This window comes from Hyla sarda, chromosome 5 (assembly GCF_029499605.1).
Source record: "Hyla sarda isolate aHylSar1 chromosome 5, aHylSar1.hap1, whole genome shotgun sequence".
Taxonomy (NCBI): domain Eukaryota; kingdom Metazoa; phylum Chordata; class Amphibia; order Anura; family Hylidae; genus Hyla; species Hyla sarda.
This window is the reverse complement of record NC_079193.1, coordinates 6,681,190-6,706,237: the sequence shown is the minus strand read 5'-3', so window position 1 is coordinate 6,706,237 and position 25,048 is coordinate 6,681,190. Positions and strand designations below refer to the sequence as shown.

Here is a 25,048-nt window from a genome sequence, read left to right as displayed (position 1 = left end):
TTACAGGGGCCGGAGCATCGTTACGTCACGGCCCGTCCCTTTCAATACAAGTCTATGGGAGGGGGCGCGGCGGTCGTCACACCCCCTGCCATAGACTTGCATTAAGGGGACGGGCCGTGATGTCACGAGGGGCGGAGCCATGACGTCACACGGCTCCGTCCCCTGGGATCGCCCGTCATTACGCACAGAGCGAACTCGCTCTGTGCTGTAATGATAGCGCAGTGCTGCAGCGGGGATCCCGGGGCTCCCCAGCAGCTGCACCACGGCGATCTGACATCTTATCCCCTATCCTTTGGATAGGGGATAAGATGTCTAGGGGCGGAGTACCCCTTTAAAGTGCTTACGTCAGGCTCTTCTCCAGAGTCGCGTAATCGGGATAGACATTCTTCCCGTAGATCACGCTCCTCTTCTCCAGCTGGCCGCCCCCTCCAGAGGACCACTCTGCCATGTCCGATATGGTGGACAGCTTGGTGTCGGCCATCAGGGACACTTTTCATCTGGAGGACCCAAGAACCTCGGATCCTGATCCAGAAGTTTCTTTTCGCCACTCTCTGCTGAATTTGACGTGGCTTGGAAGCATCCAGACAAACAATTTCAGGGGACCAAGAAGATTCAAGCTCAAATTCCCTTCTCTCAGGATCTGGTTTCCAAGTGGACGACGCCACCTGCAGTAGATCCTCCGGTTTCTCGACTGTCCAAATCTACTACTCTGCCTCTAGCGGACGTGACGTCCTTTAAAGATCTGGCAGACAAGAAGATTGAGAACTTGGCAAAGTTTGCCTTTGAAGCGGCAGGTTTGTCTTTACTTCCTACCTTTTGCTTCCGCCTGGGTGTCCATGGCTGTTTCGGTTTGGGCTTCTCAACTTCGTCAAGGCATCCTGTCAGGCGCCCCTCAAAAGGACTTTGCTCGTCAACTCTCTCAGGCCGGGGACTTCCTTTGTTTGGCAACACTGGAGTCCACCTGATGTACGGCCTTTGCTTCAGGTATCTTGGTTGCGATTTTTCGCTCCATGTGACTGAAGGTGTGGGATGCAGATGAGTTGCCCTTCTCCGGTACTTGGCTCTTTGGAAAGCGCCTGGAAGAGATCATATGCGAAGCTACTGGAGGAAGACTGCTTCCTTTCAGCCCTTTGCCTCAGGTTGTTCACCCAAGCAAGCACCCTCCCAATTGCGCAAAGCTCCCTCCTTCAAGGTGCATCCTTCCGTTCTGACGGTTTTGCGGCCAAGTCCGGTAACCGTAAGCCTCCCTTGGACTTCGTATCCGACGGTTACAGGATAAAGTTTGCTTCCTTTCCCTGGGATTGGGAGAATTCTTCCGATCCCGCCCTCCTCATTCCCCTTCTTTGGTGGCGGCCTTTCAGGTCGCTTTACGTACCCTCCTCACTCAGGGAGTGATTGTTCCAGTTCCTCCAGGGGAGCGTTTTTCGGGGTTCTACTCCAATCTTTTTGTCGTCCCCCAAGAAAGGGTGTCGTCCCCCATTCTGAACCTCAAACTGCTCAATCGCCACCGGCTCCTGCGCCATTTCCTTATGTAGTCCCTCTGCTCGATGGTCGTGTCCATGGATCAGGGGGGGGTTTCTTTCCTCAGTGGATATGCGGGATGCTTACCTGCACATCCCCATTTTCCCCGTCCATCAGCGATTTCTCCGCTGTGCCATCCCTGCAGGTCATTTCCAGTTCATGGCTCTTCCTTTTGGTCTAGCCACGGCTCCCAGGGTTTTCACCAAGGTCATGGCAGTGGTGATTGCCATCCTTTGGGCTCGGGGGATCTTGGTTCTTCCTTACCTGGATGACCTTTTGATCAAAGCTCCTTCCTAGTCCCAAACCTTGAAGAGCCTTCATCTCATAGTGCAGACTCTGTCTGCCTTCGGCTGGGTGATCAACAGGGAGAAGTCCAACCTTTCTCTCACTCAGTCCCTTGTCTTTCTGGGTCTCCATTTCGACACAGCGCTGCCTGAGTTAGTCTTTCGTTGGACAAGCGGCGCTCCCTATTGGAGGGTGTCCGTAGTCTATGGCGCCCCTCTCCTATTCCAATTCGCTTCTGCATGGAGGTGCTGGGCCGGATGGTGGCAGCCATGGAGGCTGTTCCTTTCACCCAGTTCCGGTATCACCCTCTCCAGCTGGCCATCCTGGTCCGAAGGGACAGTCCCCGTCCACTTTGGATCGCCGAATTCTTCTGCCCCCCTCTGTTCGTAGGTATTTTCTGTTGTGGCTCAACTCTCCTTCTCCAGGGGCGGTCGTTTCTCCCCTCAACTGGCCGGTCTTCACGACCGATGCGAGCCTCCTGGGTTGGGGAGGTGTGTTTCGGGACCTAATGGTCCAGGGTCACTGGTCCTCCCCATCAATGTTCTGGAGCTCCATGCCATTTTTCTTTGCCTCCTCCATTGGGAGAGGCTCCTACAGGGTCATCCTGTTCGAGTCCAGTCCGACAATGCCATGGCGGTGGCGTATATCAATTGCCAGGGCGGCATGCTCAGTCGCTCAGCGATGGCAGAGGTCTCCAAGATTCTGCTCTGGGCTGAGACTCGAGTTCCCTCCATCTCGGCGATCCACATTCCGGGAGTGGAGAATTGGGAAGCAGAGTTTCTCAGCCACTCCCCCACGGATCCAGGGGAATGATCTCTCCATCCAGAGGTTTTTGCGCAGATCTGTGATCTTTGGGGAACCCCGGACGTGGATCTCTTTGCGTCTCGCCACAACAGACAGGTTCCTTGATTGTCGAGAAGTCCCGCTACCCTCTGGCTATGGCAGTGGACGCGCTCGTGATCCCGTGGTCATCCTTCAGCCCTCCTTACCTCTTTCCTCCCCTCCCTCTCCTGCCCAGGGTTCTGAGAAAACTCAAAGCGGAGGGAATTCCCGCCATTCTGGCGGCTCCAGACTTGCCCAGACGAGCATGGTGCGCCAACGTAATTCGGCTGGTCGCCGACGTCCCTCTGCGTCTTCCAGTTTGTCCCAATCTGCTCTCCCAGGGTCCTCTTTGCCATTCCCATTTTCTGTCGCTGCACTTGAAGGCGTAGTGGTTGAAACCGCGGTTTTGAGAGCTTGGGGGTTTTCTACCAGAGTGATTCGCAATCTGCTTTGGGCGTGTAAGCCTTCTTCCACTAGGATTTACCATCTTGGCGGGCCTATTTCCGGTGGTGCGAGGCTCAGTCCATTTCTCCGGTCATCTTTTCCTTTCAGCGTCTTCTTGCTTTCTTGCAATCCGGTCTGGATCAGCGCTTGGCACTCAGTTCTCTAAAGGGTCAAGTGTCGGCTCTTTCTATTCTGTTTAAACGGTTGTTGGCTTCCAACTCTCATGTCCGCACCTTCCTGCAGGGCGTGGCCCATGCGGCGCCGCCATACAGGTCTCCCACCCCTCCTTGGAATCTCAACCTGGTGCTTAGCGCTTTGAGGGAGGCTCTGTACAAACCTCTCCGGGAAGCTTCTCTTTACATCCTTTCGTGGAAGGTTGCCTTCCTCATTACGATTACCTCCATTAGCAGGGTCTCCAAGCTGGCCGCTCTCTCTTGTCGCTCTCCCTTCTTGGTCCTTCATCAGGACAAGGTGGTTTTTTGGCCGCCTTCCTCCTTCTTGCCCCAGGTAGTTCCCTCCTTTTACGTGAACGAGGAGATCGTTCTTCCTTCATTTTGTCTGGCTCCGTCCAACTCTAAGGAGCATTCCTTACATTGTCTGGACGTTGTTCGAGCTGTCCGGATCTATCTTTCCATCACCTCCTCCTTCCGGCAGTGTCACTCTTTCTTTGTGATTCCGGGGGATCGTCGCTAGGGGCTTCCAAGGCAACCATTTCGCGGTGGATCCGTTCTGCCATCTCGGAATCGTACCGTCGTAAAGGGAAGGTCCCACCTTTTCGGGTTACTGCGCATTCAACGTGTTCCGTTGGGGCTTCTTGGGTGCTCCAGAATAGATTTCGGCCTTACAAGTCTGTAAGGCTGCCACCTGGTCGTCCTTGCACACCTTCAGTAAATTCTACCAGGTGCACACTTTTGCGTCAGCTGACGCTGGTTTGGTAGCAATGTGTTGCAGGCAGCAGTTGCTCAGCTTTCTGCCTGATTCTGATTGGGTACTCTTCCCACCCCAGGGACTGCTTTGGTACATCCCACAGTCTCTGTGTCCCCCAATGGAGCCAACTGAGAAAAGTTATGCTTGCCGTAAAATCTCTGTCTCAGGGGATCCATTGGGGGACACAGCACCCACCCATTGTATTTGTTGCTTTGGTTCGGTTTTTCGGTTCTTTTTGTCTGGTTCCCTCGGACTCCTGCAGTTTTTTTCTCTGTAGGTCCTCTCCTCACTTTGGGACTAAACTGATTGGCTCAAAGTCAGTAGGCGGGGTATATCCTGCCAGGAGGGGCCGACTTTCTTTTTGTATGCCTAATGTCAGCCTCCTAATGACAGCAAGATATACCCACGGTCTCTGTGTCGCCAATGGGTCCTTCGAGAAAGAGATTTTAGGCTAGGTTCACACCGCAGAATCTCCGGGCAGAAAATTTCCGCCGGAGATTCCAAGTGCGGCCAGCACCGACTGAATCGGTCAGCGCTAGGACCGTGCGCACACTGCAGTCTCCAATAGACTGCAATGTGTTCCGTGAGTATTTCCGCCTGAAGAATGAGCAACGCCATTCTTCAGGTGGAAATTTCAAAGTGGATTTTCCGTTCACAAATTCCGAAGTGTGAATTTGTGAACGGAAACCCATCCACTACACTATACATTTTAGCAAGCGGAATTTCTGCCTGCAATTTCAAAGCGGAATTGAAGGTGGAAATTCCGTAGTGTGAGCCTAGCCTTATAGTAAGCATAAAAAAAAACTACTTTTATGTGGGGAAATTGCAAAGAAAACCGCAAATTTTGGAAGGTTTTGTTTTCATGCGGTACACTTTACGGTAAAAATGACATGTTTTCTTTATTCTGACGGTCAATATGATTAAAATGATACCCATGTCATATGCTTTTCTATTATTCTTATTAATCTCTAATCATTTTTTGCGCCATGATCTGTACTTTTTATCGGTACCACTTATATCTCAGTTTATAATAGTTTTTGATAAAATTTTTTGGAATGTGATGTCACAAAAATGCAGCACGTTCAACATGGTCCATATCACTATATACAGGAGATATATAACTTATACCAGCTGTACATATATATTATATACAGTATATACCCAGGTTATACCAGTATGGTCCATATCACTATATACAGGAGATATATAACTTATACCAGCTGTACATATATATTATATACAGTATATACCAGGTTATACCAGCCTGGTCCATATCACTATATACAGGAGATATATAACTTATACCAGCTGTACATATATATTATATACAGTATATACCAGGTTATACCAGCCTAGTCCATATCACTATATACAGGAGATATATAACTTATACCAGCTGTACATATATATTATATACAGTATATACCCAGGTTATACCAGCATGGTCCATATCACTATATACAGGAGATATATAACTTATACCAGCTGTACATATATATTATATACAGTATATACCCAGGTTATACCAGCATGGTCCATATCACTATATACAGGAGATATATAACTTATACCAGCTGTACATATATATTATATACAGTATATACCCAGGTTATACCAGCATGGTCCATATCACTATATACAGGAGATATACAACTTATACCAGCTGTATATATATATTATATACAGTATATACCAGGTTATACCAGCATGGTCCATATCACTATATACAGGAGATATATAACTTATACCAGCTGTATATATATATATATAAATACTATATCTCATGTATTCGTCTCCTATAGAACCAGCTGGCGCATTGTTTGGGCTCCGGAGAGGAATCCATCAGTAAGGCCAAGCAGAGTCGGAGTGAGAAGAAGGCCAGGAAGGTGAGTGAATAATTTATTAGGCGATCGATGTAAATGTCTTCACACAGACTCAGCCCTTTAATGGCGGCTTCCTTCCTGCGAGGTTCTAGCACTCGCCCTTAAAGGGACAGTCACATGATGCTGTGACCTGTGGTGTAACCAGAAGGTTGCAGTCACTATTATTATAATTATTAATATTTATTTTTATAGGTTCCAGAGCACTGTACATATCATGAGGGGTTAAAACACGTAACACAAACGCAAGGATATGTGTCGCTGTCAGCAGAGACGACGCACTTCCAAGCTGTCTTAGTGCCGATTGATTTTGCACGGATTGTCGGCATGAAATATTCCGTAGTGTGAATAGGCCCTAAGGATAGAGAAAGTATTTGAAAGTTGTAGGTTAGAAAAATATGTCCGTTTTTGACCAACAACAGCGCCACACCTGTTCACAGGCTGTGTGTGGTATTGCAGCACTGCTCTATTCTCTTTGGCTGAGCTGCAATACCAGACATGACTCATGTACAGATGTGGCGCTGTTTTTGGAAGAACAACGCTATGTTCCTTACTCCCATGCTCACTGTCGCCCCCCCTCTGCCACAGAGTCTTAGTCAACTAAGTTCAGTCCTGTATCTTGTTGGCATGGCACCGGCGCCCCCTACTGGTATATCAACCCCCTTTTAACCACACTGAATATCACATCACAAGATGGTGGCAGAACCTGTGCTAGTTTCCTTCTCTGGGGTTGCCAAGGTAGCAACAACAAAAGTCTACATAGACTTCCTGTCACGTGACCTCCATTTATAGCAGTGGTGATCATAAGACAGGAAGTACATATCGAGTGTTTGTGTTACTATGGCAACCCAAGTAAGCACAGTATACAGATAATATCAGACATAAAAACACTAACACAATGTATATTTATTCCCGGACAGAAGTTTATAACCATCTAGTAATAAGTGAAGAAACGTATATAGTCCATTGTACCCCATGACCTTGTGGCCACCTCACCATGCATGGATACTTTGGCCATTGTATGACAACCCCTGGGGAAGCTATAATGGTGGCCATATTGGCTGTTCCAGAAACAGATGTCCTGTCAAATCTTGTAAACAGCGCCACTCCTATCCCTAGGTTGTGTGTGGTATTACAGCTCAGCATTTAAAAAGGAGCCGTGCGTCAATACCAGACACAACCCATGAGCAGGTGTGGTCTTGTATCACGGAGGAAGCCTCCATGTTTTTCTCATTTTGGGCAGAATAAAATGACTCCAGCTCTAGTGTTTTCCAAACAGTGTCACTTCAGCTGTTGCAAAGCTACAACTCCCAGCATGCTCGGACAGCCAACGGCTGTCCGGGCATGCTGGGAGTTGTAGTTTTGCAATAGCTGGAAGCCTACAGTTTGACCACTGACCTAGAGCAGTGTGTACCAACATGGCGTGCCACTAGATTTTGCAAAACTACAACTCCCAGCATGCCTGAACAGCCAAAGACTGTCCGGTCATGCTGGGAGTTTTATTTTTGCAACATCTGGAGGTCCAAAGTTTGGAGACCACTGACCTAGAGCAGTGTGTACCAATACGGCGTGCCTCCAGCTGTTGCAAAGCTACAACTCCCAGCATGCCCAGGCAGTCTTTTGGCTGTCCGGGAACTCTGGAAGTTGCAGTTTTGCAACAGCTGGAGGCACACACTGCTCTAGGTCAGTGTTCTCCATATTGTAGCCCTCCCGATATTGCAAAAATAAAACTCCCAGCATGAACGGACAGTCTTTGGCTGTCCGGGAATGCTGGGAGCTGTAGTTTTGTAAAATCTGGAGGCACACCATGTTGGTACACACTGCTCTAGGTCAGTGGTCTTCAAACTGTAGGCTCCCAGCTGTTGCAAAACTACAACTCCCAGCATGCCTGGACAGCCAAAGACTGTCCGGACATGCTGGGAGTTTTATTTTTGCAACATCTGGAGGTCCACAGTTTGGAGACCACTGACCTAGAGCAGTGTGTACCAACACAGCGTGCCTCCAGCTGTTGCAAAGCTACAACTCCCAGCATGCCCAGGCAGTCTTTTGGCTGTCCAGGGATGCTGGAAGTTGTAGTTTTGCAACAGCTGGAGGCACACACTGCTCTAGGTTAGTGTCCTCTAAACTGTAGCCCTCCTGATGTTGCAAAAATAAAACTCCCAGCATGACCGGACAGTCTTTGGCTGTCCAGGCATGCTGGGAGTTGTAGTTTTGTCAAATCTGGAGGCACACCATGTTGGTACACACTGCTCTAGGTCAGTGGTCTTCAAACTGTAGACTTCCAGCTGTTGCAAAACTACAACTACATGCTGAGAGTTGTAGTTTTGCCACATCTGGAGGTGCACAGTTTGGAGACCACTGCTCAGGTTTTAAGAGGATCACTTGCTAACACTGACCAATCTTCTTCCATAATTTCGCCCATTTTCACCGCTCCTCCAGGCGATGTCCAAGCTCGGCCTCCGGCAGATACACGGCGTCACCAGGATCACCATCCGGAAATCCAAAAACATCTTATTTGTGATAACCAAACCGGACGTATTCAAGAGTCCTGCATCCGACATCTATATCGTGTTTGGGGAAGCCAAGGTGACGAGGCCTAGTGCGGAGTGGGGGTGGTGGTTTGAAGAGTAGGCAGCTGCCTAGGGCGCCATGATGGGAAGATGGCGGACAGGATGGGCACAGTTGTCATTATCTCTTTGGATTTTCTTTCTGTATCAGATTGAAGATCTCTCGCAGCAAGTGCACAAAGCGGCCGCCGAGAAGTTCAAGGTCCCGATGGAGCATTCGCCGCTGATCACGGAGACGGCGCCCACCCTGACCATCAAAGAGGAGAGCGAGGAGGAGGAGGAGGTCAGACACTGTAGATCCGCGTATCATCTGATTAGATTCTCGGCCGCCTCCATGTTACCTTTCCTTCTCTCCTCCGCAGGTGGATGAAACGGGACTAGAGGTGCGCGACATCGAGCTGGTGATGGCTCAGGCCAACGTGTCCCGGGCCAAGGCGGTACGAGCGCTGAGACACAACAACAACGACATCGTCAACGCCATTATGGTGAGTTAGAACGCTCGGCTCTGCCTCACACACGAAACCTACATCAACCGATTTACGATGCGTCTTAGGCCGCGTTCAGACCACGGTTTTAGGTCCACGTCGAAAGAGATGCCGACGTGCAGCCCACTGTGCTGCCAACGTGCCAAATGTAGACTAGCTGTGACTATGTCTCGTTTTCCGTAGATGTGGTCTGAATGGGGCCTTATATTCCAGTCACCTCCAGAGCTGCATTCACAGTTCTGCAAACTACAACATTACATGAGTGCATTGCATCATGGGAGATTTTTTTTTGCCCTCAGACCTTTTCTGTGTTAGCGTTCCTCAGCTTGTGGCCGGACACGAGGTGAGAAAGACCAGTGTTTCCCAACCACAGTGCCTCCACAGTTGGTTCAAAACTACAACTTCCAGCATGCCCGGACAGCCTTTGGCTGTCCGGGCATGCTGGGAGTTGTAGTTTTGAAACAGCTGGAGGCACTCTGGTCGGGAAAAACTGGTGTATATAGTCAACAAACATAGGGGGAAATGAAGTGCATTAGGGGACTTCTGCTATAGGCAGCCAGCAGAATTGCGAGTGCAGCTCTGGGGGACACTGCTTATTCTGCATGACATGACAAAGTTGCTTGCCTTTATGTATGTAACATCTTTTTTTCCTTTTCTTTCTGCCCGGCAGGAATTAACCATGTAGCTGCCGGGCTGCATGTGATTCTGGAGGCTTCGCCCAAACACACCAGTATAGATGCACAGCTATTCATTAACTGCCTCTGTATTAGACCTGCATATACTCCTACTAGGATGCACCGACAAAGCTGCTCAATAAACCTTGCCTGATACAGCCCGGCTCCAAATGGTTTCTATTAGGTTATCTTATCGGGGGGTGAGGTTTACATTCTTCCCTAGGCCATGCTGGTGCAAGTCTTGCAGAAATAAAGAGACTGTGAGGCTGCAGGTTCAGTGCTCGGTGGGTGTTCTCTGCTTGTGATGCTGCAGGTTCAGTGCTCGGTGGGTGTTCTCTGCTTGTGATGCTGCAGGTTCAGTGCTCGGTGGGTGTTCTCTGCTTGTGATGCTGCAGATTCAGTGATTGTTGGGTGTTCTCTGCTTGTGATGCTGCAGGTTCAGTGCTCGGTGGGTGTTCTCTGCTTGTGATGCTGCAGGTTCAGTGTTCGGTGGGTGTTCTCTGCTTGTGAGGCTGCAGGTTCAGTGTTCGGTGGGTGTTCTCTGCTTGTGAGGCTGCAGGTTCAGTGCTCGGGGGGTGTTCTCTGCTTGTGAGGCTGCAGGTTCTGTGCTCGGTGGGTGTTCTCTGCTTGTGATGCTGCAGGTTCAGTGATTGTTGGGTGTTCTCTGCTTGTGATGCTGCAGGTTCAGTGATTGTTGGGTGTTCTCTGCTTGTGATGCTGCAGGTTCAGTGTTCGGTGGGTGTTCTCTGCTTGTGAGGCTGCAGGTTCAGTGTTCGGTGGGTGTTCTCTGCTTGTGAGGCTGCAGGTTCAGTGCTCGGGGGGTGTTCTCTGCTTGTGAGGCTGCAGGTTCTGTGCTCGGTGGGTGTTCTCTGCTTGTGAGGCTGCAGGTTCAGTGCTCGGTGGGTGTTCTCTGCTTGTGATGCTGCAGGTTCAGTGATTGTTGGGTGTTCTCTGCTTGTGAGGCTGCAGGTTCAGTGTTCGGTGGGTGTTCTCTGCTTGTGAGGCTGCAGGTTCAGTCCTCGGGGGGTGTTCTCTGCTTGTGAGGCTGCAGGTTCTGTGCTCGGTGGGTGTTCTCTGCTTGTGATGCTGCAGGTTCAGTGCTCGGTGGGTGTTCTCTGCTTGTGATGCTGCAGGTTCAGTGCTCGGTGGGTGTTCTCTGCTTGTGATGCTGCAGGTTCAGTCCTCAGTGGGTGTTCTCTGCTTGTGATGCTGCAGGTTCAGCCCTCAGTGGGTGTTCTCTGCTTGTGATGCTGCAGGTTCAGTGCTCGGTGGGTGTTCTCTGCTTGTGGTGCTGCAGGTTCAGTGCTCAGTGGGTGTTCTCTGCTTGTGATGCTGCGGGTTCAGTGCTTAGTGGGAGTTCTCTGCTTGTGATGCTGCAGTTCAGTACTCGGTGGGTGTTCTCTGCTTGTGATGCTGCAGGTTCAGTGCTCGGTGGGTGTTCTCTGCTTGTAATGCTGCAGGTTCTGTGCTCGGTGGGTGTTCTCTGCTTGTGATGCTGCAGATTCAGTGCTCAGTGGGTGTTCTCTGCTTGTGATGCTGCAGATTCAGTGCTCAGTGGGTGTTCTCTGCTTGTGAGGCTGCAGGTTCAGTGCTCGGTGGGTGTTCTCTGCTTGTGATGCTGCAGGTTCAGTCCTCAGTGGGTGTTCTCTGCTTGTGATGCTGCAGGTTCAGTGCTCGGTGGGTGTTCTCTGCTTGTGATGCTGCAGGTTCAGTGCTCGGTGGGTGTTCTCTGCTTGTGATGCTGCAGGTTCAGTCCTCAGTGGGTGTTCTCTGCTTGTGATGCTGCAGGTTCAGTCCTCAGTGGGTGTTCTCTGCTTGTGATGCTGCAGGTTCAGTACTCAGTGGGTGTTCTCTGCTTGTGATGCTGCAGGTTCAATGCTCGGTGGGTGTTCTCTGCTTGTGATGCTGCAGGTTCAGTGCTCAGTGGGTGTTCTCTGCTTGTGATGCTGCGGTTCAGTGCTCGGTGGGTGTTCTCTGCTTGTGATGCTGCAGGTTCAGTGCTCGGTGGGTGTTCTCTGCTTGTGATGCTGCAGGTTCAGCTCTCGATGGGTGTTCTCTGCTTGTGATGCTGCAGGTTCAGTGCTCGGTGGGTGTTCTCTGCTTGTGATGCTGCAGGTTCAGTGCTTGGTGGGTGTTCTCTGCTTGTGATGCTGCAGGTTCAGTGCTCAGTGGGTGTTCTCTGTTTGTGATGCTGCAGGTTCAGTGGGTGTTCTCTGCTTGTGATGCTGCAGGTTCAGTGGGTGTTCTCTGCTTGTGATGCTGCAGGTTCAGTGCTCAGTGGGTGTTCTCTGCTTGTGATGCTGCAGGTTCAGTGCTCAGTGGGTGTTCTCTGCTTGTGATGCTGCAGGTTCAGTGCTCAGTGGGTGTTCTCTGCTTGTGATGCTGCAGGTTCTGTGCTCGGTGGGTGTTCTCTGCTTGTGATGCTGCAGGTTCAGTGCTCAGTGGGTGTTCTCTGCTTGTGATGCTGCGGGTTCAGTGCTTAGTGGGAGTTCTCTGCTTGTGATGCTGCAAGTTCAGTGCTCGTGGGTGTTCTCTGCTTGTGATGCTGCAGGTTCAGTCCTCAGTGTGTGTTCTCTGCTTGTGATGCTGCAGGTTCAGTGCTCGGTGGGTGTTCTCTGCTTGTGATGCTGCAGGTTCAGTGCTCGGTGGGTGTTCTCTGCTTGTGATGCTGCAGGTTCAGTGCTCGGTGGGTGTTCTCTGCTTGTGATGCTGCAGGTTCAGTGCTCGGTGGGTGTTCTCTGCTTGTGCTGCTGCAGGTTCAGTGCTCGGTGGGTGTTCTCTGCTTGTGCTGCTGCAGGTTCAGTGCTCGGTGGGTGTTCTCTGCTTGTGATGCTGCAGGTTCAGTGCTCAGTGGGTGTTCTCTGCTTGTGATGCTGCAGGTTCAGTGATTGTTGGGTGTTCTCTGCTTGTGATGCTGCAGGTTCAGTCCTCGGTGGGTGTTCTCTGCTTGTGATGCTGCAGGTTCAGTGATTGTTGGGTGTTCTCTGCTTGTGATGCTGCAGGTTCAGTGCTCGGTGGGTGTTCTCTGCTTGTGAGGCTGCAGGTTCAGTGCTCGGTGGGTGTTCTCTGCTTGTGATGCTGCAGGTTCAGTCCTCGGTGGGTGTTCTCTGCTTGTGATGCTGCAGGTTCAGTGATTGTTGGGTGTTCTCTGCTTGTGATGCTGCAGGTTCAGTGCTCGGTGGGTGTTCTCTGCTTGTGATGCTGCAGGTTCAGTGCTCGGTGGGTGTTCTCTGCTTGTGAGGCTGCAGGTTCAGTGCTCGGTGGGTGTTCTCTGCTTGTGATGCTGCAGGTTCTGTGCTTGGTGGGTGTTCTCTGCTTGTGATGCTGCAGGTTCAGTCCTCGGTGGGTGTTCTCTGCTTGTGAGGCTGCAGGTTCAGTGCTCGGTGGGTGTTCTCTGCTTGTGATGCTGCAGGTTCAGTGCTCGGTGGGTGTTCTCTGCTTGTGATGCTGCAGGTTCAGTGATTGTTGGCTGTTCTCTGCTTGTGAGGCTGCAGGTTCAGTGCTCGGTGGGTGTTCTCTGCTTGTGATGCTGCAGGTTCAGTGCTCGGTGGGTGTTCTCTGCTTGTGATGCTGCAAGATTTAGTGCTTAGTGGGATGTCTATAATCGCGGGGGTCCCACCGATGGCGACCCCAGTGATCTCTGCTGCGGCACCCCAGTCATCCGGTGCACGGAGTGAACTCCGCTCCGTGCCGGATGACTGGCGACTACAGCCCCTCTCATAGATATGAATGGAGGGCCCTATGCTTTGGATAGGGGATAAGATGTTTTTTCCGGCAGAGTACCCCTTTAATGCTCAGCAGGTGCTCCCCACTGCATTGCACCTCAGAGGTCTCTACACCTGCTGTATGTGAATAGCACTGATGGAGCAGTGGAGCTGTATACGCAAAACGTTTTTTAATTTATTGTTAATACCAGGGCTGCAGATAATATGGTTACAGATTTACACCATTTATCTTACACAACCCTGTGCCCCGCAGGCTACTTCTATGTAACCACATGACCCTGATCCAACACCAAGTGCAGGATCCGCCACCCAGCAACCGGATCTGGCGGTACGAGGCGACAACATCATGTGACAGAAATGAGAAGAGGAGTCGAGGAGCGGCTTGGATGCACGCGTATATTTACAGATAAAAATAATACATACAAAACGAGGTGTACACACAGCAGAGTAAACAAAAGGGATATAAAAGCACTAAAAATCCAAAACGAAAAAAATAAAAGGAATGACGGACGCCGGTCTCTGCCTAACGCGCACAAAATGCAAACCTTCAGATCGCGAATCACGTCACCTGACCAAAGATGGCGTCACAGGCTCGACCAGGGCCAGTGACTTTACGCCTTAATATAAAACTTTAAGGGTAATCCCACTGCTGAACTGGCAATTTTCTAACCACCTAGCTGTTGCAAAACTACAACTCCCAGCATGCCCGGACAGCCTCCAGCTGTCCGGGCATGCTGGGAGTTGTAGTTTTGCAACAGCGAAAGGCCCCCTGATTGGGTGTGAGCTGTGGCCCCTGTTCTATAAGCCTTCACTGCATACTGTCTGCCCGGGCTGCAGGGACTTCTGGGAAGGCCTGCAATATGTAACTCTTGATCTGTGGCAGAATGGAAATTTTAAACAATATGCAAGATCACTACTTGCTGTCAGTGAACGCAGGGATTTTTATAAGCTTAGGGTTTGCAGCAATGTATCAGTGCATCCACTCCTCAGTACAGGACCAGAGGTCAGGACAGGTTTTTGTTCCTCCCGATGTAAACACAAGGTTTCCCAATAGTGACAGCAAGCAGAGATCTTACAAAAAAAATAAAAAAATAAGCAATTGAATTAAAGGTCATCTGCGGCCAAAACAAAGTTATCCCCTAGATAAGTGTTTGATTGCGGGGGGGGGGTCCGAACGCTGGGACCTTCGCAATCTCCTGCACGGGGCCACGGCTCTTCCGTGCAGGAGGCGTGCCGGTCGCAGCATGACGCCGCCGCCGACACACCTCCTCCATGTAGTTCTATGGGAGAGGAGGGGAGGCAGCGTTCCCACCTCTCCCATAGAACTGTATGGGGCGGGCCGTCCACCTCTCTAGGTCGACGCTACGCTCATTAGCACTCTTAATGAGCGCTAATATGGGGGGCCCCGTTCAGGAGATCACGGGGGTCCCAGAGGTCAAACACAACCCCTATCCTGTGGATAGGGGATAAGAGTTAGATAGCTGCAGTTGTCCTTTAAAGGGGTACTCCCGTGGAAAACTTTTTAAAATCAACTGGAGCCAGAAAGCCAAACAGATTTGTAAATTACTTCTATTAAAAAAAAATCTTAATCCTTCCAGTACTTTTTAGGGGCTGTATACTACAGAGGAAATTCTTTTCTTTTTAGATTTCTCTGACATCATGATTACAGTGCTCTCTACTGACCACTGCTGTCCATTTTAGGAACTGTCGAGAGCAGCCTATGTTTGCTATGGGGATTTTCTCCTGCTCTGGACAGTTCCTAAAATGGACAGCAGAGGTCGGCAGAGAGCACTGAGGTCATGACAGAAGAGAAATCCAAAAAGAAAATCATTTCCTCTGTAGTATACAGCCCCTATAAAGTACTGGAAGGATTAAGATATTTTAATAGAAGTGATTTACAAACCTGTTAAACTTTCTGGCACCAGTTGATTTTTCCGCAGGAGTACCCCTTTACGTGTTTTTGAAAGTTATTATAGGGCAATAGGTTCTACAGGTTACGTCTCCATTGAGTAGCTATGAAAATGCTTTGCTGTGTTTACCTTGTCTAATCCTCCAGAGCTGCATTCAGAATTCTGCTTCTATTTGGGACCCCTGAGCCACTGTTCCCACAGATTCATCCCTGACATCATAGAAGGGCACGATGGGGCGCACCGAGGGAGATACAGATTTAGTGACATCCAAATACTGGTCTGAATGTGTAATAGAAATCTAGTAAAACTTTGATTACAGCTCTGGATGGAACTGGAGCTATGTTTCCTAACCTGTGCGCCTCCAGCTGTTGCAAAACTACAGGTTACAGCATGCCCAGACAGTCAAAGCTGTTGCAAAACTACAACTCCCAGCATGCCCGGACATGCTAGGAGTTGTGGTTTTGCAACAGCTGTAGGCAACCTGGTTGGGAAAGCCTAAACTAGAGCGTAAGACATCAGAACAGGTTAAACAAAGCAACTGCAAAGCTATTAAAATAGTGTGTGTGTAAATATATATATTTAAAGGGGTACTCCGCCCCTAGACATCTTATCCCCCATCGAAAGGATAGGGGATAAGATGTCAGATCGCGGGGGTCCCGCCGCTTGGGATCTCGGCTGCAGCACCTTTTGCGGCTTCCGGCAGTGCTGGAGGCTCTCATCCTAACGCCTCACGACCACGGGAGATCGTGACGTCATGACTCCGCCCCTGTGTGATGTCACGCCCCGCCCCCTCAATGCAAGTCTATGGGAGGGGGCGTGACTGCTGTCACGCCCCCTCCCATAGACTTGCATTGAGGGGCGGGGCGTGACGTCACACAGGGGCGGTGTTGTGACGTCACGATTTCCCGTCACTGTGGTCGGGAGCCAAAGCCTCCAGCGTTTTCGGAAGCCACAACAGGTGGGTGCTGCAGCCCGAGATCCCCAGCGGCGGGACCCCCGCGATCTGACATCTTATCCCCTATCCTTTGGATAGGGGATATGTCGTCTAGGGGCGGAGTACCCCTTTAAAAATATATTTAAAATATATTAAAATACACACTATTTATAATATATATATACACACACACAAACTATATATATATTTTTTTTTAGAGATGAGTGAACTTACAGTAAATTCGATTCGTCACGAACTTCTCGGCTCGGCGGTTGCTGACTTATCCTGCATAAATTAGTTCAGCTTTCCGGTGCTCCCGTGGGCTGGAAAAGGTGGATACAGTCCTAGGAAAGAGTCTCCTAGGACTGTATCCACCTTTTCCAGCCCACCGGAGCACCGGAAAGCTGAACTAATTTATGCAGGAAAAGCCATCAACTGCCGAGCCGAGAAGTTCGTGACGAATCAAATTTACTGTAAGCTCGCTCATCTCTAATATTTTTAATACAAAGTATTTACCCCCTTCCAATGTTCCTTATCATTGCATCAACTTAGATACAGGGCACTTTAGCGACTGCATAACACAGTAAGTGAATTATTACCGTAAGCTGTACGCCTGGAAACGCACAGCTCATGTGCGAAACCTACAAGAACGACAAAAAGCGGAGAGCCACCAATTACTAAACATAGAAAAGGCCACTGGGGAATGAAATCTTTTATAAAATGATGCAATTCCTTGGGTTTTGCCTAAAATATTTTACAAAAAATGGTAAATGGAATGTAAATCTGTAACATGGAACATCTTGAGGGGGTGAAAACTTTTACGACAATGAGGACCAAACCTGTCGGACCAGCACCAACCCCCCCCCCCCCCCCCGGACCACGAGGAGACACAAGGCTTTGGCACATTGACAAGACAGTGACGCGGCGGAGCGGGCAGCAGGTTCACCCAATTCTTGTAAACAGCGCAAGACTTTTATATAAAACTGTAACAAAAAAAACTAAAAAGTATAAATACAAAAACATTCGTGCCCCGGGCTACAAGCCTGAGATCCAGCTCGTGTAACCATAGGGCACCATTATGGGCTACGCCCCTGCCCCGCTCACCCCGCCTAATGTAACTGCAGGGGGCGCCAAACACTGGTGCGAATACAACATACACTGATATACATGAGGCGAGACAAAAACCCACGCCGATCATCGACGCTGAATTGGCGCTGATCGCCCCGCACACTTCAGATTTCACATTGTGGTAAACTTTTTGTTTTCTTCTCTTCTTCACCCATAAATTTTATTTATACAGTGACCCCCCCCGACCTACGATGGCCCCGACATACGATCATTTCAAGATGCGATGGACTCTCAGAGGCAGCATCAATATACGATGCTTTTGTATGTCGGGGACATCGCATAAATGGCTATCCGGCAGCGCAGACTGCTTCACCTGCCACAGGATAGCCGTTTACGGTGCCCCGTGTGGTCCGCTGAAGATCACTTACCTGTCCTCGGGGCTCCGGCGCGTCCTCTTCGGGATCCCCTGCATCGTCAGCGCTCTCCATCGTCATCCAATAGGAGCGGCGTGCGTAGCGACGGGATGGTGGCGATGGAGAGCGAGGATGCCGGGGAAGCAGAGGCCTTGCCGAAGCGTCGGGGACAGTGATGGAAGGTGACATCCAGGGCAGCGGTGACTGTCTGGAGCGGCGGGGACAGGTGAGTACAACCTTTAATACCAGTGGTCTACAACCTGCGGACCTCCAGATGTTGCCGTTGGCTGTCCGGGCATGCTGGGTGTTGTAGTTTTGCAACATCTGGAGGTCTGCAGGTTGTAGACCACAGTCCAATACTTTACATTGCACGGATCCCTCAACATACGATGGTTTCAACAAACGATGGTTCATTTGGAACGGATTACCATCATATGTTGGGGGACCACTGTATATATATATATATACCGTATTTTTCGCCCTATAGGACGCACCGGCGTATAAGACGCACCCAATTTATAGGTGCAAAATCTAAAAAAATAAAGATTTTGAACCCAATAGTGGTCTTCAACCTGCGGACCTCCAGATGTTGCAAAACTACAACTCCCAGCATGCCCGGACAGCCGTTGGCTGTCCGGGCATGCTGGGAGTTGTAGTTTTGCAACATCTGGAGGTCCGCAGATTGAAGACCACTGCATAGGAGGTAATTCTCACGTGTCCCCGCCGCTCCGGACCCGTCACCGCTGCCCTGGATGTCGCTCCATCGCTGTCGCCGTGTCCCTGTCGCTCCGGAACGTCTCTGCTGCCGGCCGGGTATCCTCGCTCTCCGTCGCCGCCATCACGTCGTTACGCACGCCGACGCACGTACGCGACGACGAGGAAGGAGAGCGCCGGCCATACAGGGGATCCCTGAACGGAGAAGACACCGAGGAGGCAGGTAAGGTCCCTCCCGGTGTCCTGTAAGCACTAACCCGGCTGTTCAGCCGGGCTGTTCGGGACGCCGCGGTGAAATCGCTGAACAGCCGGGTTAGTGTCACTTTCCCTTCAGACGCGGCGGTCAGCTTTGTCTGAAGGGTTAATACAGGGCATCACCGCGATCGGTGATGTCCTGTATTAGCTGCGAGTCCCGGCCGTTGATGGCCGCAGGGACCGCCGCCATAAGGGTGTATTCGCCGTATAAGACGCACCGACTTTTTCCCCCCAGTTTTGGGGAAGAAAAAGTGCGTCTTATACGGCGAAAAATACGGTATATATATATATATATATATATATATATATATATATTAAAAAAAAATAAAAAAACACACAAATAGTGGATCACGAGCGAAACAATGTAAAAAGTTCTTGTGCAAACTAGAAAACTTCATCGTAGAAATTCAGTCCTGGTTACGTGAAAATGACAAAATGTATAAGGGTGGTTGGGGTGTAACAAATTGTCTCGGAGTATAAAAGTCACCCACATGACCATCAAGGTTTGGGCACCAAGGTTTCCGTCTAGTAACGGGGAAGGCACCGCCGCCATAAAGTGTGCACCAATGCTGCGATAACTTCTGTAAGCAGCGTGGTGAAAATGTCACCATACCCACCGGTGGCACTGGACTGAGCGCTGCTGGTGTGTGTGTGGGGGATGGGGTAGGATCAGGAGTAGTTTGCCGGTCCTGGCAGTGGGGGGTCCTGGTCCATGCTACACCCGAGGGCCTCAATGTCATTGCTGATGTCGGAGATCATCCGGTCCCACTCGTCTCCTTCAGACGGCACTGATTGGTCGTCCGATCCCTCCGCCGCCCCGTTGCCGTTGGTGGTGGAGTTGGAGGCGGTGCTCATTGTCCGTCTGTAGCGGCCGAAGCTGTCCGTGATGATCCCGCGGCCGTCCTTCACGCCGATCGTTTCCAAGAAGTTCTCGAAATGTTGGCTGTCCTTCTCGGGGATGAAAGGTCGGAGTCCTGAGCAAGATGGAAGGAAAAAAAAATTGAATAAAATTTTTATATATATAAAAAAAAAAAAAAAAAATAGTATATCATCTGTAAAACTTCTGACGTCCTAGAGCAGAGGGGGTGCCTCCAGATGGTGCAAAACTACAACTCTCAGCATGCCCAGACAGCCCAGGAGACCCCAATCGGTGGGGATGAGCAAGAATAAATTTTGCAGTATAACATTTCTCAAATTTTAATAAATATCTATTTCATATACATTATATATCTCTATATAAATAAAATTATATAATAATAATAATATTATATATATATATACACACACATCTCATATCTATCCATCTTAGAGATGAGTGAACTTACAGTAAATTCGATTCGTCATGAACTTCTCAGCTCGGCGGTTGCTGACTTTTCCTGCATAAATTAGTTCAGCTTTCCGGTGCTCCGGTGGGCTGGAAAAGGTGGATACAGTCCTAAGAAAGAGTCTCCTAGGAATGTATCCACCTTTTCCAACCCACAGGAGCACCGGAAAGCTGAACTAATTTATGCAGGAAAAATCAGCAACCGCCGAGCCGAGAAGTTCGTGACAAATCGAATTTACTGTAAGTTCGCTCATCTCTAATCCATCTCACATCTATCTCATATCTATCTATCTCATATCTATCTATCTCATATCTATCTATCTCACATCTATCTATCTCACATCTATCTATCTCACATCTATCTATCTCACATCTATCTATCTATCTCATATCTATCTATCTCATATCTATCTATCTATCTCATATCTATCTATCTATCTCATATCTATCTATCTATCTCATATCTATCTATCTCACATCTATCTATCTCACATCTATCTCATATCTATCTATCTCATATCTATCTATCTCATATCTATCTATCTCATATCTATCTATCTCATATCTATCTATCTATCTCATATCTATCTATCTATCTCATATCTATCTATCTATCTCATATCTATCTCATATCTATCTATCTCATATCTATCTATCTCATATCTATCTATCTCATATCTATCTATCTCACATCTATCTATCTCACATCTATCTATCTCACATCTATCTCACATCCATCTATCTATCTCACATCTATCTATCTCACATCTATCTATCTCACATCTATCTATCTCACATCTATCTATCTCACATCTATCTATCTCACATCTATCTATCTCACATAGATCAAAAAGTGCGATAAGAGCCTCAATTTTTTGACCAACATGTGCTGCTGCAATCCTCTTTATTTGTATACTCTGTATTTGCCACAGCAGCGTGCACCTGTGTATTAGGTTGTTGTGCTTGCTATTTTTCTTCCTGAAGATTTGTAAATTACTTCTATTAAAAAATCTTAATCCTTCCAGTACTTATTAGCTGCTGAATACTACAGAGAAAATGATTTTCTTTTTGGAACACAGAGCTCTCTGCTGACATCTCTGTCCATTTTAGAGGAGATGTCCGGTGCTCACTTTTCTTATTGTATCCGTTCCAGGCTGCAAAAAAAAAAGAAGAAAATAAGCTTTCTCTTGCCTGCCTACGCTCCCCCGGTACAGGTGTTCGGTCCCCGGGCTGTATTCTTCTTACTTCCTGTTAGTTCGGCACGTCACACGGAGCTTCAGCCTATCACCAGCGGAGGCGGGACATCGCTGCGGACAGTCATAGGTTGAAGCTCCGTGTGACGTGCCGGGCTAACAGGAAGTAAGAAGAATACAGCCCGAGGACCGAACACCTGTACCGGAGCTCCGGGGAGCCTAGGCAGGTAAGAGAAAGTGTGTTTTCTTTTATTTTTCAGCCCGGAAAGGCTAAAATGAGAAAAGTGAGCACCGGACATCTCCTTTAAAGGGGTTCTCCACCATAAGGTGATTTTAGTACGTACCTGGCAGACAGTAATGGACATGCTTAGGAAGGATCTGCGCTTGTCTTGGGGATAAATGGCTATGCTGTGAGATTACCATAACACTGTGGCTAGCTTTCTGTGAACTTGTATTTCCTGTTTGACTTTTCTTTTTATGACTACAAATCCCACAATTCCATTTTCCTCCCTCCCACACATCAGCCATCCCACCCATTGAAACATAAATGAGCTGCATCCATTCAAAAGACCTGTGCTTTTCAATCAGGGTGTCTACAGCTGTTGCATTAGTTGCAGATTTATCCCTCCACCCATTGGAGCAGACAGGCTCCCTGTCATCAGCTGACTAGTGATGTCAGGTCTCGGCCGCATTGCAAGCTGGGAAAAATCTGAGGCAACAGTAATTTCGTATTCTGGTAAAAATAAATATTGGGGTGAAAATCACAGAAGAATTGTGAGAAAACCGTCACACACAGGTACAGACACTATATTATGGACTACACTAACTTTACAGCCCCTGTAGCATAGTCAAATAAAAAAAAAATCCTGGAATACCCCTTTAAGAACTGTCCAGAGTAGGAGAAAATCCCCATAGCAAACATATTCTGCTCTGGACAGTCCCTAAAATGGACAGAGATGTCAGCAGTGAGCACTGTGCTCATGATGTCAGCAGAGAGCTCTGTGTTCTAAAAAGAAAAGAATTTCCTCTGTAGTATTCAGCAGCTGATAAGTACTGGAAGGATTAAGATTTTTTAATAGAAGTAATTTACAAATCTATTTAACTTTCTGACACCAGTTGATTTAAAAAACAAAGTTTTCCACCGGAGTACCCCTTTAACCCCTTAAGGACTCAGCCCATTTGGACCTTAAGGACTCAGACAATTTTATTTTAACATTTTCGTTTTTTCCTCCTCCCCTTCAAAAAATCATAACTATTTTATATTTTCATCCACAGATGAGTATGGGGGCTTGTTTTTTGTGTGACAAGTTGTCCGTTGTAATGCCATCACTCACTCTATCATAAAATGTATGGCGCAACCAAAAAAATACTATTTGTGTGGGGAAATTAAAAAGAAAACGGCAATTTCGCAAATTTTGGAAGGTTTTGTTTTCACGCCGTACAATTTATGGTAAAAGTGACGTGTTTTTTATTCTCTGGGTCAATACAATTAAAATGATACCCATGATTACACATTTTTCTATTACTGTTGCGCTTAAAATAAAAAAAAAAACGCAAACTTTTTAACCAAATTAGTACGTTTAAAATCCCCCAATTTTGAAGACCTATAACTTTTTCATTTTTCCGTATAAGAGGCGGTATGAGGGCTCATTTTTGCGCCGTGATCTGTACTTTTTATTAATACCATATTTACTTATACAAAACTTTTATTAGATTTTTTATTAATCTTTTTTGGAATAAAAGGTTATAAAAAAAAGCAGCTATTTTGGCCTTTTTTTTTTTTACATTCACGCCGTTCACCGAACGGGATCATTTACATTTTATTTTAATAGTTCGGATATTTACGCACGCGGCGATACCAAATATGTATATAAAATACATTTTTTTTTTACACTTTTTGGGGGTAAAATAGGGAAAATGGGACAATTTACGTTTTTATTGGGGGGAGCGGGTTTTTCACATTTTTTTTACTTTATTTATTTACTTTTCTTTTTACACTCTTATAGTCCCCATAGGGGACTATTTATAGTAATCACTCGATTGCTAATCCTGTTCAGTGCTCTGTATAGGACACAGCACTGATCAGGGTTATCGGTCATCATCTGCTCTGGTCTGCGGGAAGGCAGATCAGAGCAGAAGAGGCCGGGAAGGCAGCGGAGCCAGGTGAGGGGACCTCCGTCTGCCGTGCAGGATGATCGGATCGCCGCGGCAGCGCTGCGGGTGATCCGATCATCCTGTTAAGTGACCGCGATGCTGCAGATGCCGTGATCGGTATTGATCACGGCATCTGAGGGGTTAATGGCGGACATCCGTGGGATCGCGGGTGTCCGCCATTACCGGCGGGTCCCTGGCTGCGATCAACAGCCGGGACCTGCCGCGCATGATCCGGGCATCGCTCCGATGCCTGCGGTTATGCTCAGGACGTAAATGTACGTCCTGGTGCGTTAAGTACCACCTCGCCAGGACGTACATTTACGTCCTGCGTCGTTAAGGGGTTAATTGCATGACTCGCTCCCTCTCCTTACCGAGAAGCAGAAACTTCCTGCTGTCCCCGTACAGCTGCCGGAGGTTGATGCAGAATTCGTGGATGGAGGCGCCGTTCCGATACTCGTGGAGAAGCATCGCAAACTGCTGGATCTCTTGGGATGAAAGCTTCGTTCTCAGCTGGACGGAGGCAAATAGGAAAGCAATTCATTCATCTGTTCCTGGAGGAGAACGGCAGCCAACCCGGCCACCATTACTGCCTTATACCCCGATACAATGAGCTGCCGCTTACCGTCATCATGTAGTCGTGCAGTAATTCTGCCGCCGTGGCGCTCAGCTCGCTCTCGCTGGCCGTCTTATTGTGAGGAGGAGAGTTCCCCTCAATATCTGGCGAATCCTGGAAAGAGCTGTCAGGAAATACGATAATGGTGAAAGTGTACGGGAAATGGAAGAAACACCAGCGACGATCATGTGACCACATCTGGGAATGAACTGATAAGACCTGGTGTATCTACCTACCTATATGTCTCCCTGTATCTACCTACACCCTACAGAACCTCCATATATCTACCTACACCCTACAGAACCTCCATATATCTACCTACACCCTACAGAACCTCCATATATATCTACCTACACCCTACAGAACCTCCATATATCTACCTACACCCTACAGAGCCTCCATATATCTACCTACACCCTACAGAACCTCCATATATCTACCTACACCCTACAGAACCTCCATATATCTACCTACACCATACAGAACCTCCATATATCTACCTACACCCTACAGAACCTCCATATATCTACCTACACCATACAGAGTCTCCATATATCTACCTACACCCTACAGAGCCTCCATATATCTACCTACACCCTACAGAACCTCCATATATCTACTTACGACCTCCAGAACCTCCATATATCTACCTACACCCTACAGAACCTCCATATATCTACCTACACCCTACAGAGCCTCCATATATCTACCTACACCCTACAGACCCTCCATATATCTACCTACACCCTACAGAGCCTCCATATATCTACCTACACCCTCCAGAACCTCCATATATCTACCTACACCCTCCAGAACCTCCATATATCTACCTACACCATATAGAGCCTCCATATATCTACCTACACCCTACAGAACCTCCATATATCTACCTACACCCTACAGACCCTCCATATATCTACCTACACCCTACAGACCCTCCATATATCTACCTACACCCTACAGAACCTCCATATATCTGCCTACACCCTACAGAACCTCCATATATCTGCCTACACCCTACAGAGCCTCCATATATCTACCTACACCCTACAGACCCTCCATATATCTACCTACACCCTACAGAGCCTCCATATATCTACCTACACCCTCCAGAACCTCCATATATCTACCTACACCCTC

The 25,048-nt window shown here is 48.4% G+C and overlaps 2 protein-coding genes across 7 annotated transcripts in view; one reads left to right on the top strand and one right to left on the bottom strand.

Moving 5' to 3' along the window:
- LOC130272833 (uncharacterized) overlaps positions 1–9,763 on the top strand; it is a 32,865-nt gene extending 23,102 nt beyond the window's left edge. For both annotated transcript variants that reach the window (XM_056518772.1, XM_056518771.1), the window contains exons 5-9: positions 5,802–5,885; positions 8,319–8,465; positions 8,598–8,729; positions 8,809–8,931; positions 9,602–9,763. In XM_056518772.1, the coding sequence (XP_056374747.1) occupies positions 5,802–5,885; positions 8,319–8,465; positions 8,598–8,729; positions 8,809–8,931; positions 9,602–9,616 (501 nt within the window). In that variant the 3' untranslated portion in view covers positions 9,617–9,763. The remainder of the gene's footprint in view (positions 1–5,801; positions 5,886–8,318; positions 8,466–8,597; positions 8,730–8,808; positions 8,932–9,601) is intronic.
- A 6,849-nt stretch (positions 9,764–16,612) lies between these two features.
- CCM2 (CCM2 scaffold protein) overlaps positions 16,613–25,048 on the bottom strand; it is a 65,517-nt gene continuing 57,081 nt past the window's right edge. For 2 of the 5 annotated variants that reach the window (XM_056518785.1, XM_056518786.1), the window contains exons 9-11: positions 23,918–24,032; positions 23,667–23,805; positions 18,342–19,598 (exon numbers count right to left, since the gene is read on the bottom strand). In XM_056518785.1, the coding sequence (XP_056374760.1) occupies positions 19,294–19,598; positions 23,667–23,805; positions 23,918–24,032 (559 nt within the window). In that variant the 3' untranslated portion in view covers positions 18,342–19,293. Of the gene's footprint in view, positions 16,919–18,340; positions 19,599–23,666; positions 23,806–23,917; positions 24,033–25,048 lie in introns of those variants that run through there. The other 3 variants (XR_008843757.1, XR_008843758.1, XM_056518787.1) reach the window with 3 other exon arrangements.